This window comes from Lithobates pipiens, unplaced genomic scaffold, assembly GCF_037356315.1.
Source record: "Lithobates pipiens isolate NorthernLeopardFrog02 unplaced genomic scaffold, aLitPip1_a1.2 Scaffold_22, whole genome shotgun sequence".
Taxonomy (NCBI): domain Eukaryota; kingdom Metazoa; phylum Chordata; class Amphibia; order Anura; family Ranidae; genus Lithobates; species Lithobates pipiens.
This window is the reverse complement of record NW_027507784.1, coordinates 191,682,891-191,697,995: the sequence shown is the minus strand read 5'-3', so window position 1 is coordinate 191,697,995 and position 15,105 is coordinate 191,682,891. Positions and strand designations below refer to the sequence as shown.

Sequence of the window (15,105 nt, the reverse complement as noted above, 5' to 3'; positions counted from 1 at the left end):
TGGCAGGTGGCAATGGTTGGCACTGGCAAGTGGCACTGTATTGCACTGATTGGCTAGTGGCACTGGATTGCACTGATTGGCTAGTGGCACTGGATTGCACTGATTGGCAAGTGGCACTGGATTGCACTGATTGGCACTAAGTTGCACTGATTGGCAAGTGGCACTGGATTTCACTGGTTGGCACTGGTATTTGGCACTAACTGGTATTGGCAGGGGGCACTGGATGGCACTGGCAGGTAGCACTGGCAGGTTTCACAGCCGATAGTGTAACTGTGAAACTGAATTCTCCCTGCAGTGCTGCACTTTGTGAAACTGTATGGAGAGAGAGAGGAGCTGACACATTCAGTGTGATTTCAGAGGTGGGCGGGACCGGCAGCTATCCAGCCAATGATTGGGCTGCTTAAGAAAGGGGAGGGGCCACATACACGCATCGGCCCGCCCAGATCCCATCCCATTGGCTGGTGTTGGAAAGCAGGGTAACGCCCACCCCGACATTCAGCCTCAATTTTGACAGCTCCTCTCTACACACAGTTTCACACACTGCGGCGCTGCTCTGCCAACAGTGTGTGGAGAAGGGAGGAGGATGTCAGAGGCTGCTGAGCTGCTCTCTTCCTGCTCCATCCCGATTACCAGACAGTGCTCTGTGTGTGGAGGCACCAGACAGAGCAACAGAGGCACCTGTCAGTGACAAAAACCCAGGCGCCAGGGCACAATTTCTAGTCTCAACGGCGACCTGGCGCCTGGGATTTGTCGAGCCCTGCTTTAACCACTTCAGCCCCGAGCCTCTTTTTTACACTTGTTGTTTTCAAGTTAAGATCAGGGTTTTTTGCTAGAAAATTACTTCGAACCCCCAAACATATATATATATATATATATATATATATATATATATATCTCATTTTTTTTTTTTCGAACACCCTAGAGAATAAAATGGCGGTTGTTGCAATACTATCTGTCACACTGTATTTGCGCAGTGGTCTTTACAATTGCACTTTTTTCGGAAAAAATACATTTTTTTAATTAAAAAATAAGACAACGGTAAAGTTTTTTTTTTTTTTTTTTTTTTTATATTGTGAAAGATAATGTTACGCCGAGTAAATCGTTACCCAATGCGTCGTGCTTCAAAATTGTGCCTGCTCATGGATTGGAAACAAACTTTTACTCTTAAAAATCTCCATAGGCGATATTTAAAAAATTTCTACAGGTTACCAGTTTTGAGTTAGAGGAGGTCTAGGGCTGGAATTATTGCTGTCGCTCTGACGATCACGGTGATACCTCACGTGTGTGGTTTGAACATCGTTTTCATATGTGGGCGCTACTCATGTATGCGTTGGCTTCTGTGCGCGAGTATTCCCCGATATTTAGCGTCAAAGTACCGACATATGGGTACAGCGATTTGCGTGAAGTGGTTCCAGAGTACCTCCACTTTTGTTGAGAAAAATGATTCCCCTCTGAGTGATCTATGTACATTACAAGGATTTTGCCAAACTTTGTTGCAAATTCCTACCTTTTGTTTTTCTGAAAAAAATCTGTGTTTCTCTGTGCCCATGTTCAGAAGTGAGTCCAGTGGGAGTTGTTTCTTAATTATCAGCCAGTTGCTGCACCTGCAAAGCTCTAATGTGGAAAATTGCAGGGTCTGCAGCCCTTTAGACGTGATTTCCTACTGGGAGTATCTCACAAAAATTAAATTTTTGTTGTAGGGGATGCCCAAAATCGGACCTGTATCTTAGTGCAGACTTCTGGGAAAATAAGGAAGCCAATCACACAAGCAGGAAATTACAGATTTTATATATATAAAATATATCATTATTTTTATTTTTTTTCATATGTGAGTTTTTTGTTTTTTTTCAACGAAAGGGGAGTTACCCTTTAAAGTCAAGAGGTACACTGAGTTTCTATGCTGAGCATTTCCTTCCTGTCACATCTGAGCAGCCCATGTGACTATAGAGTGACACATGTGGACAAATATACAGTGGTAAATGACAGCTCACTCCTCCCCTCCTCCATGCCCACTAACCAGCAAACACAATGGTTACATGTAGATTAATAAAGGCTTCACCCTCCCTGTTCTTAGACACAGGCTGGAGGGGCATGACGCAGCCTGTGACTGGCAGAAATCTGCCCACATGTTATTCCCAAAAAATAATAAAACTTGATTTCAAATATATATTTGTATGATAATTTGAAACGGTTTGATATTTATTTTTACTCTATATTCCAAAGGCTTTTTTTGTAAAAAAAAATAAACGTGACCAGCAGCAGAGGACTAGAAGCTCCTGCTGCTTATGTTTCCCCGCAGACAGGCTGGGAAAGATTTGGGGTCATGTGACAGCTGTATATCGATTAGGAAAAGGGTATTAAGATGTTTTATTTTTAATTTTTTTAAATTAAAATAACTACAGTGCTGTCATCTACATACAGAAATAATGTAGAAGGAACAATGTAAACAAACAGTGTGTGTTTAGTATCACTTTAAGGGCCGGTTCACACAGCAGGCCTCAGCGGCGACTTGCAAATGACTTCTGTATAGAAGTCAATGCAAGTCGCCCCGAGGTTGCCCAAAAGTAGTACAGGAACCTTTTTTCTGAGTCGGAGCGACTCGAGTCGCTCCTCTCGGAACGGTTCCATTGTACAGAACGGGGGCGACTTGCGAGGCGAGTCGTGTCGCCTCGCATCGCCCGCTGTGTGAACCGGCTCTAAGGTCTCCTCTATACATCAGACAGAGGCACCCCATTGCCACAGTCTCCCCCATTGCCACTGGGTCTTATGCTTGCGACATCCTGGGGGAACATATGTGGCACCCTGGTTGAGAAACGCTGGAATGGTGTTAATGCTGAATTCAAAAATATTTTAGGGGGGTAAATCTCTCTCTCTCTCTCTCTCTCTCTCTCTCTCTCTCTCTCTCTCTCTCTCTCTCTCTCTCTCTCTCTCTCTCTCTCTCTCTCTCTCTCTCTCTCATATAATCATGTTCAGTATAAGAATTGCCATACACTTTCACTAAAGTGAATATAAATTGTATCCCTTTTGGTTGTGTTGGTAAATATACCTTTTGACGTAATTTTGTTATAACGATTGAGAAGTGCAAAAAAAATAATCATGTTGGTCCTGCCAGAAATCAAGTGAGATTGGCAATTCCATGGCTTTCAGCCTGTGCTACACTAAAATCAAAGCAATGTTACCAGCCAGGTGAGCTCTGTGAGACAAAGACATCCTCTTCCTATGTTCTGAAAATAAGGAATGGGGGAGGTGGTCTGTAGTCCAAACACACTCCCTGTTTTAGGGAGACAGTCCTACTTCCCCCATATATGCAGCACTGTAAGTGAGCATTAATGCTGTAAGAGAACATAGGGTAGGTCTAAAACAATTTGTATAACACTTTGCTCAGTGAAAGGGCATGTATATTTTGTTTTGTGTGAATGGAACAAAAAAAAATGTTGTTAGACTATTTGATGTGCTGGTTGAATGTTTTTCATTTATTTAAAATAGAAAATACCACATTTGGCCACTATATGGTAATAAGTCTTGTAGGAAATTCTAGTATTTTCACACAGAGGTGGTGAAAACATGCAGCTGAGCTGCAGTTTTAGTGCCACCCCCCCCCACACCCATAACCGACCACCTAAAAGATGACATGCAGCCACTTGGAGTTTTACTCATACCATGGTGGCGATGCTTTGTTTCATGGCCACAGAGAAAAATGATACCCCATGTTGGGTTTTGTGCGCAGTACCGTCACCAATTGTATTCTATTCATGTGAATTGGGCCGTGCTGCAACTGCAAGCCATAGGCCTGTCTCGTGGCTGCAGTACAGTATTTACTTGGCCCTAATAACATACATTTTTTTTTTTGCCCCATTTGGACTGAATGAGTGTTAATGCAATCTCACTGGGGGAATTGGTATACAAATATTTCTACGAACACCACTTTTTACACCCCTAAGAGTGTTACTGGCAGGATCACCAGGTAAAAATGGAAAAAGAAAACCAATGCAACAGCCACAAAATAATACATTTGTCTTCCTGGGGTTATCTATTCTTTTCTTTTAATATTTTTTTTGGATATTCTTTTAATGTTTATTTGTATGTATGTGTTTTTTTGCATTATGTATTTTCTATTTTTATTACTTGTTAAAAAAAAAAAATTAAAGAAAATCCTTCCCTATTACAGCTATGCTCTTTCTGATGAAGCCTACCGTTCTTTGAGGGACCAGGATAAGGATCAGTGCATATTGATCACTGGGGAAAGCGGAGCAGGAAAAACAGGTACACATATACGTCATAACAACCATTGACATCCCAGCAGTACGTGGAGTACATTTATTGTGACATTTTCTTTTCAAGAATTGTAATTAATTAAATTTTTAATTAACAGAATGATAATTTCAGAAAAAAACTGTTGTATGTATTGTCTACATTTTGGTAAATGGTCAAAGGACACTGCTGGTCCTATATAGAGGGAGTCTAAACAGGCAGCCAGTCAACAAAAGGTTATTTATGCAGTGGTGCTCATAGTTCTAGGGGAAATTTGCCAGTGCCAGAGGGCAAACGTTCTGTGGACACCATGTGTATTTGGGTATTCTGTTTTGTATAGAAGCCTTTATTTTTCTATGGATCATTGCCTTTTTTTATTATAGTTTTAGTCTTCATAAGGTCTTATAGTTTTTGGGGTCTTCCAGGTCTTTGCAACAAGGGCTGTGGAAATTAAAGATTAATTGCTTGATTAATCGTTAATTTTTTTGATCGATCAAAATACTCACCTCTCCGCCGGTCTTCGGGGAGTTCCGTTGGACATCCGGTGACGTCAGACATCGACGTCACCGGGAGGAGTCCGGTGACGTCGAAGTTCTGATTGAACGTAACGGGAGATTGAATGTATGGGAGAGGAGCTACGCATGATGTCACCCGCTGCCGCCCTACACGATTGTTGGCTTTACATGCTGTGTTTTTATCATCTTTATGTGAATAGTTTGTTTGAACTCAAAAATTAAATCTTATACTTAAGTGGTGAGCACTTTTCTACCCATGACCTGGCATCCTTGCTGAGATCTAAGGAGACATGAGAGAAGTTTATGGTCCATGTTAACCCTTTTTATACCCGCTTGCATGACCACCTGATTACACAGGGGTCCATGCCATAAGGTGAGAGTGATTAGTTAGACCGGAGGTGGAGGGATTGTCATGCTACTGTGTAAAAAAAAAAAAAAAAAAAAAAATGCTTCAGTGCTACAGTTTGAATTTGCAACATATTTGTGTGAACTGTGAAGTTAAGTAATGGATTGTGGCAACGAACTAGTGTCGGGTGATTGTATATAGTGTATACCACATTAAAGAGGAAGTAAACCCTGATGAATTTACTTCCTCTTTCATTCCCTGCAAAGGCAAAGCATAATGGACCGCATAGTAGTCCATTATGTGTCACTTACCTGACACAGGAGCCAGCGAAGTCACCGCTGTCCCCTGTAGTCCGCCGCATCCATCTTCTTCGTGGGGTCTCGCAGCTCCGCCGCTGTCATTCGGCGAAGCCGCGATGACGTCACATGCGCAAGGGAGCCGACACGCGTGGCAGCTCCGTCGTTGAGAATGCTGCGCTCAGTGCGCCTGCGTGCCACTGTCTACGGCGCATCCGCCGTAGACAGCGGTGCCTGTTTTCAGGCAAATATCTCCTAAACCGTATAGGTTTAGGAGATATTTCTTGGACCTACAGGTAAGCCTTAATCTTGTAAGGGTTTACAACCACTTTAACCACTGACTAATGCAGAGTTGCAATGCCATTAGATCAGCTAAAAGTAGTTGGATCTGTATGTGCGTTATAATTGAAATAAAATAAAAAAAATTGATCGAACACGTAAATTTTAATCAGTAACAACCCTATATATATATATATATATATATATATATATATATATATATATATATATATATTCCCTTTCTCTGTAGCCTCAGCTGCACTGAAGTTTAATGGACAGGAGACAGTTTACAATGCTCGGTTATGAATGAACAGTCAATGATTACTGACTCTGTGCATTCAGAAAAGGAAGAAGCTGGTAAATGACATATTTACAGACTCCTTCCTCTGCTCTCCAGCTTGACAGATCCAGGACAAGGGGAACCAGAAGAGCATGGAGAACGACACATTTGGGACAGTCAGGGATGATCGGTGCAGTACTAGTATCTGTATCAGTGCAACCCTACCAAATCTGGTTACGTGTGCCCACCTCTCAGCCTCAAACAATCTGAGGAATAATTCAATACAAGTTTGACTGTATGGGTGGGGACTAGATACCATCGAGCGATCACTTCAAACAAGGTTTCCAAGGCTGCTACATGAACAAGATTTATTAGCCCACCAGATCTCAATTCACTCCTCTGATTGTTCTGACACTAAGATCAGTCATCCCCTTGTGCATGTAGGGCGGGGGAGGGGATATAAAATGGTTAACATATGGGAGTACATACAGGAAATGAGGCCCACGAAATGAAAATCGTTCTTGTACATTTATAAAGAGATTCCCTGCTAAGGAAGTCAGTAATATTCTATGGAATCAATAACTTGCTAATTTTACTGAGATTTGCAGCTCATCGATTAGCGTTTGTGCAATGTTTTATGTCTGCAACAATCCCTCTACTTTCACATCTATGGCTTAGCCACAAAGCATTGATGAAGGGCAATTTGTAGCAATAAATGCTATCCTAATAATATGGCATGAGTCTGACCTGTACCTTGGCGACAAATAACCAGTGACTAATAGTGATGCCATTGCTAGCCACAAATCCCTATTAACTGGCATTACTGATTTGTAGCGGGAAGCAATCGCCCATCTGATGTGACTTGTTGGACTGAAAAAGGGAGGCAGTCTGAATTTCATGTGTGGAAGCACTAGGTCCACCATATTTTATTGATTACAGTGAAATGATTTTGTTTGGTACAATGTCATATACCTTGGTGGTGGGGTTATATTTAGGCAAACAGATTACAATATAGGGACACCAGTCCCGAGAAAGCAATAGGTAGATGATAGTTGCCCTGGAAAGTAGGGGCGCTCCTACTAATTAGATTAACGTGTTATTTGGTTGCATTTTATTTTTAGTATTTGTCTATAAATGAAAGCCAATGTTTAGGTTATTTTTTTCTATTTTTTTTAAATTGGCACAAGGGATGGTACTTAAATTTATTGCAAAAGTGTCCTTTGTGTCTGTGCTGGCTGTCCTAATTGTAATCCAAAGTCCTCTGGAATGTGGTTTCAGCTTGTTAGTGTATTTAAATCTGCTAGTACTTCTAATATTCCCTCCCGCACAGACTGACCATGCTTCTGTCCAAATCTACCCACTGTGCTTATTCATCCAGAGTGGTGTCTGTATAATACAGGAGGTGTATTACTGACCATATTACCAGGGGAAAACGGCCTGAAAAAAGAACGCAGCCACCAGATCTCATGATTGGTAAGCTGCAATATGACATTTTTGGTTTTGGGTTTAATACCGCTTTAACGATGAGAGTAGTCACCAGAACAGTGGACACATAACATTAAATGTAATTACTAGCTCTTGTGCTGATTTTTTTTTTTTTTAACCCAAGCTTGGGCCCTAATTATATGTATTATCTGAAATGGACAGTTAGTATGCTGTGGTCATGCTCTTTAACCACTTCAGCCCCGGACCATTTTGCTGGCCAAAGACCAGACCACTTTTTGTGATTCGGCACTGCATCGCTTTAACTGACAATTGCGCGGTCATGCGACATGGCTCCCAAACAAAATTGACGTCCCTTTTTTCCCCACAAATAGAGCTTTCTTTTGGTGGTATTTGATCACCCCTGCGGTTTTTATTTTTTGCGCTATAAACAAAAATAGAGCTACAATTTAGAAAAAAACGCATTATTTTGAATTTTTTGTTATAATAAATATCCCCCAAAAATATATATAAAAAAATGTTTTCCCTCAGTTTAGGCCGATACGTATTATTCTACATATTTTTGGTAAAAAAAAATCGCAATAAGCAATTATTGATTGGTTTGCGCAAAAGTTATAGCGTTTACAAAATAGGGGATAGTTTTATGACATTTTTATAATTTTTTTTTTTACTAGTAATGGCGACTATCAGCAATTTTTTATTGTGACTGTGATATTAAGGCGGACACATGAGACATTTTTGACACATTTTTGGGACCATTGTCATTTATACAGCAATCACTGCTATACAAATGCAGTGATTCCTGTGTAAATGACACCGGCAGTGAAGCGGTTAACCAGTGGGTGGCAGTGTAGGGGTTAAGTGTTCCTAGGGGTGTGTTACTAACTGTGGGGGGCTGGGCTTTCTTTTAGTTAACACGGATCTCTGCTCCAATCACATGGAGCAGAGATCAGCGTCACTTGTTGCTAAGCAGAACGGGGAGATGCTGTTTACAACGGCATCTCCCAGTTCAGCAGCCCCGTGAGACGATCACGGGTATGCCCGCAGTGATCAAGTCCACGGAACCCGGGACCGGACTCATGGGGGTCCCGACCGGCACGCAAGCGCGGCGCCGCGATGGCAGGGCGGCATTTAAAATTGGACATACCTGTACGCCAATATGCCTGCCCGTGCCATTCTGCCGACGTACATCGGTGTGCGCTGGTCGGGAAGTGGTTAAAAGAGAGGTGGGTGTAAGACATGAGGGGGATGAATGTGCACACACAACTATTATCCTGGGGGAGATGAAAAGTAAACCTATCTAAGTTCCCCACACAGTCCTGCCCAACGTGCACCTGCATGTTGTCTTCTGCAGGAATTACACAAGAGGGTCCCTCTGCTGCTTTGTTGCTCACCAAAAATTCCAGTCACTCTAACCTCACCCACATTGCTTATATAGACAATAGTATATTAGGGCGGCACAGTGGTGTCGTGGGTAGCACTCTCACCTAGCAGTAAGAAGGGTCGCTGATTTGAATCCTAACCACGACACTACCTGCCTGGAGTTTGCATGTTCTCCTTGTGCCTGTGTGGGTTTCCTCCGGGTACTCCGGTTTCCTCCCACAATCCAAAGACATGCAGGTAGGTTAATTGGCTTCTGTCCAAAATTGGCCCTAGTATATGAATGGGGACCTTGGATTGTGGGCTCCTTGAGGGTAGGGCCCGATGTGAGTGTGCAATGTACAGGGATAGGGACAATTGTAGACACCAACTCAGGTTGAACTGGATGGACTGGTGTCTTTGTTCAACCTTACTAACTATGTAACTATAAGTCTCAGCCAGAGGTCCCTAACTTGTAGGACCTTGTATTTTCACTACAGGACCGCCTCAAAACACCAAACCTTCATCAAGGATTCATGGTTGATTCTTGTACGTGCTCCTGCACCCTACAGGTGAAGATTTTATCTTTTAAAATCCTCATTTGCATTTCCTGCCACTCGTTTGTTAAATTAAAAAACAAAAGGATTCTCATGGGCAATTCATACAGGCTGTGGAAAAATGGAAAAGCAGTAGGGAAATATGTATACAAATCTGTACAAAAAGTCCAAAGACCATAAATCTTTATTGCTTCTGCCCTTACAGTAAATATTTTTGGATTCATTAAAATACCATGGCCCCATTCAAACATACAGCATTTTTGTCTACATCACTTTCCTACATGAGTTGACTTAAATAATGCTTATTCAGAAACGCCAGTTCACATCAATGCCATGACCAGATACATGAATCACTTCCTATGATCTAAGAGGGCAGAGCTCTTATGAAACTGTTCTAAAACGCTTTTGACATCACAACCACATAAATGAAGCAGTCTAGATCGTTGGAGGTGATAAGGCAATATATTATTCTACTCTGTGATGTAACGTGATCCAGATAACTGAAGCGCAGTACTACAGTATGCATTCATAAAATTGAATAGAAATAAACTAGTGTCTTGCGATTTTAAAAATCAATACTTTTTAGTTTCATGGTTTTGGCAGCCATGTAATACTGCATTTGCCTTTCCTAATCCAACAGAAAAATGAGACATGGTAGATACCAACATGGCAGACTTTTAGGTAGGGCAAGAACAAAATGTTTAACCACGTGATCTCTGGAAGGTTTTACCACCTTCATCACCAGGACATTTTTGCTATTGCGCTACTTTAACTGGCAATTGTGCAGTCATGCAACACTGTACGCAAATGAATTGATAAAAAAAAAATCCCACACAGAGAGCTTTCCTTTGGTGGTATTTGATCACCATTTTGTTTTTTTATTTTTTGCTACATAAATGAAAAAATACTGAAAAAATAAATTCATAAATTTAGGGCAAAAGGGTGATACATTTCTTTGATAAAAATAACCCAAATTGGTGTATATTTAGTCTGTGTGAAGCTTCTATTATCTACAAACTATAGTATGTCGTGGTGCCTGTATGTACTGTTGGCAGTTGCCTAGTGGTTAACTCTGTATAAAAAATAAAAAAAATGCAAGGTCTGCCTTTTTTGTCTTTTCTGTCACACCAATAGGACACTCCTATGAAAGGGGTGAGGAAACGGCTATGAAGAGAAGGATGGGAGACACTGATGTAAAGGGGGGCCGAGAATGTGACCTAAAGGGGGGAACTGCAACATAAATAGGGAGGGCTTATTTGTAAATGTCTGAAATGTAATATTTGCATTCTCAGGTAAAAAAAAAAAAAAAAAAAAAGATTTAACCGTTTATACAAGCCGCAATGTTTAACTGTGAAAAAGGTGTTTTGAGAAACAGCCTAGTCTTAAGACCTGACGTCTTTGTTGTGAACATGTAGCTAGGCGTGTTATTTCTGTTGGTGCTCAGTGGTATTCAGTGCAGACGACTTCCAGCTCTGCCCTACATTCCATTTCAACAACAAATATTATATATTGTTGCTAACAGAAAGCTAGTGCCGCACTATTACAGCCGATAGTTTCCCTATGAACAATATAAGTAACAATAAAAGAGCAAATATATATATATATTAGTAATACACATTTTCCTCTTTATTACTTAAAGCATAACTAATTTATATTCTATATATTTTTATTTTTTTAAAGATTTTTGGATATTGATTTCTGTGTCCCCGTTAAGGAGGTTCACCCTCTCTGTCCTTTTACCATTATCATTGAAAGTGAAAGAAAATTCCACATTTTGGGTTTTTCCCAGAAAAGTAATAGGATGAAATGTTCCAATGGGGACACTAGTTTTGGAGACCTAAGGGTCTCAAAGGGACTTCCTCTCAGTTCCTTATTGGCTATGGGATAGGAAGTGAATGGAAATCTCTGCAATGGAACACAGTTGGTGAAAAAAAAATAATCTGATAGTGGTTATAACTCTCCCTTGCTCTATCTAAATAAAAAAAAGAAAGTTTTGCCTATAGTTCTACTTTCTAAAAACAAAAAAACTTGTTATATTTACCTACTCCATTGCAGTGTATTTGCAGAGAGCAGCCCGGATCCTCTTCTTCTTGGGTCCTTCTTCGGTGCTCCTGGCCCCTCCCTCCTGTCAAATGCCCTAACAGCACAGTGGGGGGGGGGCCCTCTTTTTAGAGGGTTCCAGCTCCCACTTCCTCTCGGGGGCACTAATTAAGATCTCCTCTCCCCTCTCCCTCTTGGCAATCATCTGGGACACGTCGCAGGTTCCAGATGATTGCCCGGCCAGTCACAGCGTGGCTCGTGCAGTGCGTGCCATGCTGTGAAGCCACAGCCGGGCACCCACAGTGACAATGCCGGTGCCGCAGAGATGAGGGGGGTTTCATTCCCCACATCACTGGACCCTGAGTAAGGGAAAGTGTCAGATTTAATTAAAAGTCAGCAGCTGCAGTATTTGTAGCTTTTTTTTTTATTGGAACTCCGCTTTAAGCTAAAAAAAATTCTGCCTTTATAGCTACTTTAAGTACCAACCATTATGTAGGACTTTTATACTTCTTGTTAAGTGTGCTGGTAATGTCACACATATTATTATTATTATTATGATTATTTTTTATTTTTTGCGATCTTAAAGCAGTAACTATGGTACTGTCGTAGGGATGAAACACTAATGGGACATAAAGAGTTACAAAAACTTGCTAGTTAAAATAAAACTCTCCTATCCTTTTCAGCCAAAGAAGCTACCATCTTGGCCTCTGTTTGATCTGTAACTGCCATGGTGCTGCATACAGTTGTGCTCGTATGTTTACATACCCTGGCAGAAATGTATGATTTCTTGGCCATTTTTCAGAGAATATGAATGATAACACAAAAACTTTTCTTTCACTCATGGTTAGTGCTTGTCTGAAGCCATTTATTAATCAACTGTGTTTACTCTTTTTAAATCATAATGACAGCAGAAACAAACCAAATGACCCTGATCAAAGGTTTACATACCCCAGTTCTTAATATTGTGTATTGCCCCCTTTAACATCAATGACATGTAATTACAATGACAGCTTGAAGTCTTTTGTGGTATTTGTGGATGAGGTGCTTAAAGAGGAGCTGCACACAAAAAAAAAATATTAAAAGCCAGCAGCTACTAATATTGCAGCTGCTGACTTTTAATAATATCACACTTACCTGTCCCAGGTTCCAGCGATGTCGGCGGCAGATGACGAGCGATCGCTCGTCTCGCTGCAGCCACCGCCGCCATCCTCTGTCAGGGAATCGGGAAGTGAAGCAAGAGGGCTTCACTGCCCGGTTCCCTACTGCGCATGCGCGAGTCGCGCTGCGCTGGTTCCCCGCTGTGTCTCTGGGAACTGTGTGTTTCCCAGAACACAACGGGGGGGGGGGGGGGCGGAGCCATGCGGCGGTGGGCGGAGCCATGCGGCGGTCTGGCCGGAAGTGGGTGCAGTTACCTGGATTATCCAGGTAACTGCACCCCCCTCCCCCCCGAAAGGTGCCGATTGTGGCACCGGAGGGGGGGAGGGATAATACTAGCGGAACTTCCCCTTTAGGGTGAAGAACCGCTTTAATCTTCTCAGATGTTAAAACTACCCATTCTTCTTGGCAAAAAGCCTTTAGTTCCTGTAAATTCTTGGGTTGTCTTGCATGAACTGCGTGTTTGAGATCTCCCCAGAGTGACTCGTTGATATTGAGGTCAGGAGACTGAGATGGCCACTCCAGAACCTTCACTTTATTCTACTGTAGCCATTTACAGGTCGACTTGGCCTTGTGTTTTAGATAATTATCATGTTGGAATGTCCAAGTACGTCCAATGAGCAGCTTTTTGGCTGATGAATGCAAAAGTTCCTCCAGTATTTTTTTGATAACATACTGCATCAATTTTAAACAAATGTCCTGTGCATTTGTAGCTCACACATCCCCAAATCATCAGCGATCCACCTCCGTGTTTCACAGTAAGAATGGCTTACCTTTCGTCATAGGCCTTGTTGACTCCTCTCCAAATGTGTTTATGGTTGTGGTCAAAAAGCTACATTTTGGTCTCATCACTCCAAATGACTTTGTGCCAGAAGGTTGGAGGCTTGTCTCTGTGCTGTTTGGCGTATTTTAAGTGGGATACTTTGACATAGTAATGGGTTTCTTCTGGCGACTTGACCACAGAGACCATCTTTCTTCAAGTGCCTCCTTATTGTGCATCTTGAAACAGCCACACCACATTTTCAGAGTCCTGTATTTCACCTGAAGTTATTTGTGGGTTTTTGTTTGCATCCCGAACAATTTTCCTGGCAGTTGTGGCTGACATTTTTGTTGGTCTACCTAACTGTGGTTTGGTTTCAACAGAACCCCTAAATTTTCCACTTCTTGATTTGTGTTTTGAACTCTAATTGGCATTGTCAATTCGTTGCATTTCTTTTTATATCCCTTTCATGTTTTGTGCAGTTCAACTACCTTTTCCTGCAGATCCTCATTGACCTTTTATATACACACACTATGTTACTAGGTTATGTTTTAATAGTCATTCAGGTTGGGTTCACACATGTAGGACAGCACTCTGACATTATGAGCTCATGTTGCAGAACATGTGAAAATCAATGTTTCCCTATGGGAGCCATCTTAACTGGTCTGACACAAGTCAGTCCGACTTTGAAAATGCTGCACTACTTTGATCAAACTCTGATCCTACTTCAGCCCATTGAATATCACTGAAGTCTGATCAAAGTCAGATTGCCATCTTAATGGATCTGACTTTGGCATGTGACTTGTGCTCTGGCCTTGAAGGGGAACTCCACTCCAAATAAAATGACATGGGGTCCCCCTCCAAGAGCATACCAGGCCCTTGCTGTGTGTGTGTGGTGGGCCACTACTTATATTGGCATGGGGCCGCGTCACCGGGTGACCTCACCCAGAGGTCCCGCCCCATATGTCATCACAACCCCATCATGACCTCGCCCAATGCCAATATAAGTAGTGGTGCACTGCACACCCAGCAGCATTAGAGCAGAAGAGAGAGGGTCGAGTCAACATCAGAAGAAGAACCAAGGGAGAAGACATTGGAGAAGACCCAGCAAAAGAGCTAGAAGACAGTGGACAAGACCCGGCAGAGGCAGAAGACAGAGGGAGAAGAACCGGAGAGGCCTAGAAGACCTCAGGGGAGAAGATCCGGCAGAGGCAGAAGACGTCGCCAGAAGAGGGAGAAGAGAAAAGAAATGGGAAGAGACACCGAAGCTGTCTTAATAAATTACTTTAAAAACCTGTATACTGCATTTTATTTTTGACACTTTTTTCTTTTAGGTGAATGGGTAGGGGTACAATGCACCCCATACTCATTCACATAGTGTGGGGGGCTGGGATCTGGGGGCCCTCAGGTTCCGATAAGCTCCCCGTGCGCAGACCCAGACAAACAATGGCCAGGGTTGTCGGGAAGAGGCCCTTGTCCTCAACATGAGGAAAAGGTGCTTTGGGGTGGGGGGTGGGGTGCAAGGCCCCCTTCTCAAAAGCACCCATCCCCCATGTTGAGGGCATGTAGCCTGGAACGGTTGGGGTGCTTGCTCATCCCCACTCCCTTTACTTACCTGCCAGGCTGTGGGCTTGGATAAGGGTTGGGTATGGATTTGGGGGGACCCCACGCTGTATTCTCAGCATGGGGTTCCCCTTAAAATCTATACCAGACTGAAGGGCATGGTATGCTCTTGGAGCGGGAACCCATGCTGTTTAACATTTTGAGTTCCCCCTAAAGATTTATACCAGACACAGTGCCTGGTTTTGTTAAGGATCAAAGTTG

The 15,105-nt window shown here is 42.3% G+C and overlaps 1 protein-coding gene across 5 annotated transcripts in view; it reads left to right on the top strand.

Annotated features, from left to right (window-relative positions):
- Nucleotides 1-15,105, top strand: part of MYO1B (myosin IB) — a 420,293-nt gene that overhangs the window by 171,577 nt on the left and 233,611 nt on the right. For all 5 annotated transcript variants that reach the window (XM_077448750.1, XM_077448748.1, XM_077448749.1 and 2 more), the window contains exon 4: nt 4,169-4,263. In XM_077448750.1, the coding sequence (XP_077304876.1) occupies nt 4,169-4,263 (95 nt within the window). The remainder of the gene's footprint in view (nt 1-4,168; nt 4,264-15,105) is intronic.